The sequence below is a fragment of the Hyperoodon ampullatus genome, assembly GCF_949752795.1.
Source record: "Hyperoodon ampullatus genome assembly, chromosome: 3".
Taxonomy (NCBI): Eukaryota; Metazoa; Chordata; class Mammalia; order Artiodactyla; family Ziphiidae; genus Hyperoodon; species Hyperoodon ampullatus.
The window spans coordinates 19,244,380-19,250,753 of record NC_136916.1 but is presented as its reverse complement, the minus strand read 5'-3'; the positions used below and the strand labels follow the sequence as shown (position 1 = coordinate 19,250,753).

The 6,374-nt window shown below is 40.9% G+C and overlaps 1 protein-coding gene across 1 annotated transcript in view; it reads right to left on the bottom strand.

Annotated features, from left to right (window-relative positions):
• Nucleotides 1–3,003: 3,003 nt before the first annotated feature.
• The window catches only part of ANKRD26 (ankyrin repeat domain containing 26), a gene marked incomplete at its 5' end in the record, with an annotated part of 63,700 nt that continues 60,329 nt past the window's right edge, over nt 3,004–6,374 (bottom strand). The window contains 2 exons of the mRNA XM_079699053.1: nt 3,004–3,208; nt 4,392–4,437. Of these exons, the coding sequence (XP_079555179.1) occupies nt 3,072–3,208; nt 4,392–4,437 (183 nt within the window). The 3' untranslated portion in view covers nt 3,004–3,071. The remainder of the gene's footprint in view (nt 3,209–4,391; nt 4,438–6,374) is intronic.

Sequence of the window (6,374 nt, the reverse complement as noted above, 5' to 3'; positions counted from 1 at the left end):
CTCTGATCTGAAAGGATTCATAAAGTCTCATCCCCCCAGGAGGACCAAATAGTTACAGCTCTGAGTAGGCCTCCGAAGCTGCACCATCTCCCTAGGAATTCACATTTCAAGGAGGAATGAGGCCCAGAAACTTGGAGACTCCGGGTCTGGCTCCTGGAGAGATTTCATCACCGGCAAAGCCCATTAGCTGTTCCCAGGAAATAAAAATAGAATCTGGGTAGTAAAATAAAGTCTAACCTTTTTTGCCTTTGTGCTTAGTCTGCTTTCACTGGCTTACAGGGGGGCTTCGTGCAGAGGCCTCGCATCCAGCACTTCAGACCCGAGTGCCGGGTGTGAAATGTCTGCGCCAATGCTCCAGCTGGGGGTGGGAGGTCCGACCGTATGCAGGAACGCTGCGCACGACACCCCCAATCAAGATGGCGGTGGCGGGCCATGTGGGCACTGCGATGGGGAGCAGCTGCGCCTGCGCCTGCCCCGCGAGAACTCCACCCCCTCCCCTGCTGATGGGATCCCTGTGAAGCAGTCCCGCCCACAGCCTCTTGAGCGGGAGCTTGTGCCTCTGCATTCTTTGATCAAAGAGTAAAGCTTTCTGGGCTTCCCTGGTGGCGCAGTGGTTGAGAGTACGCCTGCCGCTGCAGGGGACACGGGTTTGTGCCCCGGTGCGGGAGGATCCCACATGCCACGGAGCGGCTGGGCCCGTGAGCCATGGCTGCTGTGCCTGTGCGTCCGGAGCCTGTGCTCCGAAACGGAAGAGGCCACAGCAGTGAGAGGCCCGCGTACCGCAAAAAAAAAAAAAAAAGAGTAAAGCTTTCCTTTGCTTCTGAACCCAACTCATTCTACTGGTGGGGGCGACACTGGGCAGAAGGACCCTTGTTGGGGTGGGTAACAGTTTTACTTACATACCAAAGGCCAGAGTGAGGAGATGCTTCCCAGGAGAGAAGGACGGCTAACTCCCGCCCCTTCACCTGCTGACTTAGAACAGCTGACCTGTTCTCACCGTGTTGCCCCAGGTGCAGGCCTAGGCGAGGGGGAAGGCCTGTGTCTTTACTGTGAGATATTAATAAGGACTGTCTCCGATCCCAATACGCTGTGGGTGCATTCAGGATGAAATTAAAGAGTATTAAAAGCCCAGCCAGGGGCCCCCCTGGTGGCGCAGTGGTTGGGAGTCCGCCTGCCGATGGGGGGGGCCTGGGTTCGTGCCCCGGTCTGGGAGGGTCCCACGTGCCGCGGAGCGGCTGGGCCCGTGGGCCGTGGCCGCTGGGCCTGCGCGTCCGGAGCCTGTGCTCCGCGGCGGGAGGGGCCCCGGCAGTGGGAGGCCCGCGTACCGCAAAAAAAAAAAAAAAAAAGCCCAGCCAAAAGGAGAGAGTGTCTCAAAGAGGTCCGTTATACTGAAAGCCAAGAGGAATGAGAAATTCAGTTAGACAAGGACTGGAAAGGTGTCACTTTGATTTAGCGATGTGGAAGTCATCGGTGACTTCGGAGTAGTTTTGAGAGAATGGGGGAAGGAGAAGACAGCCTAGAGCGGGTGGGGATACAGGCAAATCTTTCAAGAAGTTTCTCGTGAGAAATGAGATTGCCTGGTACACATGAGAGGGAAAAAACAGCGTGAAAAGTTTACAGAGAGAGGAGATTTGAAATCGACATTGTGAAGAAAGAAGATGCAAATTAACTAAATAAAAGTAGTAGAATAATTTTCTTCAGCAGCGCGTAGATGCCTGGGTGAAGGTTACGGGGGAGAACGATAAGCAATCTCTTATGAAGTTCTGCCAACTAAGTACACTGAAAGGACAGAAGAAAAGGGAATAAAGGATGTAAGTAAGAGTCACTAACATTTTAGCTCTTGGAATTGTTGGGAAGGAAAACACTTCCTCTACCCTCTTACGTTCATTAATTGGGAATCTGCAAATTAAATTGACAAAAGCAGATTACCATGAGAAAAAAACATTTACCTGTGTATGACTACATGCAGGGGTTCACAAAGAAACGTGATTTGAAGGGCTGGCTACAACTGGGGGCTTATATACTACTTAAGTGACAGGGAGTAGGAGAAAGGCATCTTCTGAAAAACATGACTTCTTGGTGGGGGGAGGGAAGGGCACTTATGGGAGAACAAATGACATTTAGGAAAGATAAATGTTAGATTAGGAGAATATATGGGAGATATGGTGGTTTTATGAAAATGTCTGTTTGAGTCTGGTGCTTGGAACTCTTCTCTAAGACTGTTTCCAAAAAGTAAGTAAGTAAATAAATAGAAAAGGTGAAAAGTCTTAGGCAAATTTTATTTCTCCATGAGGAAAGATCTATGAATCAGTGTTTAAAGTTATATATACTAAGTTTTATGGCACTATAACAATTGTAATACATCAAAACATTGACAATAAGGACTTCCCTGGTGGCACACTGGTTAAGAATCCTCCTGCCAATGCAGGGAACACAGGTTCGCCCTGGTCCGGGAAGATCCCACATGCCATGGAGCAACTAAGCCTGTGCGCCACAACTACTGAGCCTGTGCTCTAGAGCCCGCCTGCCACAACTACTGAAGCCCACGCGCCTAGAGCCCAGGCTCCGCAACAAGAGAAGCCACCACGATGAGAAGCCCGTAGCCCCCGCTCGCCGCAACTAGAGAAAGTCCGCATGCAGCAACGAAGACCCAACACAGTCAAAAATAAATAATATTTAAAAAAAAACAAAACATTGACAATAGCCATAGCAGCAGTATATCCAAATGATGTCTGTCTAAATCTTTAGGTCTATATATAGTGATAAAATTGGAAATAGAAAAAAGCTATCAATCAACACCACTATATATTAATGACAAGTTTGGTTGTCTGGGTGCTGGTATCAGGGCTCAGTTTGAGTGTGTAAAACTCAACAGTGTTTTGATTCACAAAATCTGCTTAAAAGGAAGTTAGATGCAGAGAAACATGGTTTAAAATACTATATAAATTTTCATCATACACATATAATACAAAAATATTTTCCTTTAATCAAGATTTTCACGTCATGTTTAATGGGAAACAACTAAAATGTTATGCAAACAACCCAGTAGGGAAATTTTTACTATTTATCCTTTAGATCATATAATTTTTCTTCAAAATCTGTACATATTCTCGTGATGCTTTCCAAACTAGATCTTGATTTAGATTTGACTCATCAGTAGCTCCTAGAGGAGAAGCGCTATAGGATCCAGATTCACATTCAGCAGCATCTGAAAAGAAAAAGAAAGGATTATATTCTTTACCTAAAATACTTGAGTTAACTAAATATAAGTTAGTAAAAAAAAACCCTGAGACCTTTCTAAGCGTTCAGAAGAATGAAAAGTATCTATACATGACATAACACAAAATACAAGATTACTATTATATAATTTGCCTGGGGTTGCACAATGAATTAATTGCTCTTGTGGCTGAGTATCAGAGCTTCTGGCTTTCTCGTTCGTCATTCATTTACTCAACAACCATCTGCTAAGGTGCTGTGACAAGCACTGAAATTACAAGATGAAGGTGACACAGTCCACCCTGAAAAATCATACTATAAACTGGAAAAACAGACAAACAGGCAATTTCCATACAGAGTCATAAATACTATGACAGGTATAAAAGAGGGTACAAGGAATACTCAGAAGTGACACCCAGCTTTGTGTCAATACTGTCAGCTTTTTGGTGGAGGTGGTATGTAAATGGATACCTGAAGGACAAGGAAAAAGTACGGGAGATGGAGGGAAGAAGCAAATACAAAGACTAAAGGTGAGGAAGAGCACCTGTGGGATTGTAAGTAGTCTATTTGACTAGATGTAGAGCAAAGGGGCAGAGGAAGGTAGTAAAGAGATAAGGCTGAATACTATGGCAGGACCCAAACTGATTTGGGTGTTTTTATTCCATGATAAGGAATTTGGAATTTTTCCTGAGAGCGAAAGATAAACCAATGACAAAGTCAATGACAGGAAATTTTAATGTCAACCACCAAGTGACAGCTACACGAACGTGACTGCTTGAGTCTGGGTATTTTGGCCTTAATCACTGCCAGAAACTTGAGAAGTTGATAAACCCCATGTTTTCTAATAGTGTCAGCGTGCAGGTTGACAGTTCCACAGGGATGGCAGAAGTAGAGAGGAAGGATATAGCCAGAAATAAAAAGAAATACATAGACTTTTTGAGATTTTCTTTTTAAAGCTATGGAACATGATGAATAAATGAGGAATCAGGATATTTTTCATTATGAATGTTCATTCTTTCACATTTTTTCATTAGATATGTATAAGAAAAGATATTTAACCTATCAATAGTATCTCTCATCCAAACAATGGAAAGAGATGCCATTTACTACTGAATATTTACAGTTTATTTCAGAAATTTAATTCTAAATTTAATTCATAAATTTCAGCAACATACCTTTTTCTAGTTCTCTAGTTATAGCATTTTGCAACTCCTGCCGCATCTGAAATAAGTCAAATATTATTATGTTTAAGTTAGACAAGAGACTTTTGTAGGAATGATGTATAGCTTATGAAATGTGGCCTTTAAATAATACTTCTAGAGACTAGACCTAATTTGAGGATTGCTTAAATAGAAAAATAATCACATAAATAAAATAAAATAAATTCCTATTTATTTTGATTTTAGATAATAAAGAACATATATATGTAATGTTATTTAGATTAATCTGATAAAAAGTACAATAAATATCAGTCTATTGAATATACATAATTTCAGAGGGTGATATTTGATCTTATTGGTACAAACAAGTTTAAACGATTAAAGTTATATATTACAATGAATGCATTACTTTGCAATTCTTAGAAAAATTGCTCTTTATAAAAGTTTAATCAGTTTTTTACTCTAATGGATCTTTCTTTAAAATGAGTTTTCCTTTCTTACACTTCTATATAACTAAAAATTTAAGGTATGTTCTATGGTAATAATTTTTCAACATAGAATCTTAAATACATAAAATGGAGAAAATGGTTCTGTTGTAATGTCATGTCAAAATTCTACTGGCAAAAAATTAAGTAAAGGTATTTTGCTGTCTATATTAGGACTAAAACATTTATTTCAGAAAATCTGCTTGAAGAAAGGAAAAGTAGAGGCTAGAGCCAGTTTTCAAACTCAGTTTCTGATTCATGACTTTCTAGAATTAGAAACAAGGAAAACAATACATAATTCTTTAACTGTAACTTTGTTTCCATTCTAGAAATTAGGGCCAACTTTTTGAAACATTTGACTAATTATAGTTATCTACTTAATTATGAAATGTGTGGGAACATTTCAAACTGTCTTACAAGTGTCTCCACCTAGAGTGTTCTTTTAAAAATCTTTCTTATAAAAGGCACCCTCTCACTAAACAGGGTCTAAAATAGTATACTGAACATAACAAACACTGTGATGATAATGATATCATGATAGCCAACGCCTTTGTAAATTTTAGGTGCGAAGACAAATTTTTTGGCTAGCAGGTTTCCCAATATTTTCAGAGACTGTTTTCCATAACACTTTTCTGACAACAGCACTGTAGAGAGGCCCTATGAAATGAATAATGTGACAACATTACTAGACAGGTTTTGTGAAATTAATAACTCATAACAGATGAAGGAAGAAGCCTTTACTGAAATAATTTTTTATTACCATTAATAAACACTGCAAAATGTAGGTCACGTTTTTACATGCGTTGAATTAGGGAATGACCTGTGTAAGATTACTCTCTTTTCCCCCAAAAGCTCTTTTCCTCAACATGTACTTCCGAGACCCTTATGTTGATTTCTAGGTGAAGATCATGGAGGAAGTAGTTGGTAGTCAAACATTAATAAGGAGGACAGGGCTTCCCTGGTGGCGCAGTGGTTGAGAGTCCGCCTGCCGATGCAGGGGACACGGGTTCACGCCCCGGTCCGGGAAGATCCCACATGCCGCGGAGCGGCTGGGCCCATGAGCCATGGACGCTGAGCCTGTGCATCCGGAGCCTGTGCTCCACAACGGGAGAGGCCACAACAGTGAGAGGCCCGCGTACCGCAAAAAAAATAAAATAAATAATAAGGAGAACACACCTGCATTTTTCTTTAAACTTTTCCATTTAACAAAAACACAGAAAGGTGAGAAAATTATACACAGGAAAACAATATATCAGCAAGTTTTAATTTTAAAGATTTTTAGTTAGAAGGATTCTCTCACAACTGGTAGTTTCCAAACTATGTCCCATAGAAATGGAAGGTCCCCCACTGAGGACACTGCAGGATTGAAGGAAAAAGAAGTCACAGCTTCAGGGTCTCCGCCACTCCTTTAGCTAAACAGCTCTATATTTGTCTCTGTTTTATATAATACAGTTTCATGCAAAATTTTTTTTAAAAAAAAGAAAGGTTCTTTTCCTTGAAAGAAAATTTTTTA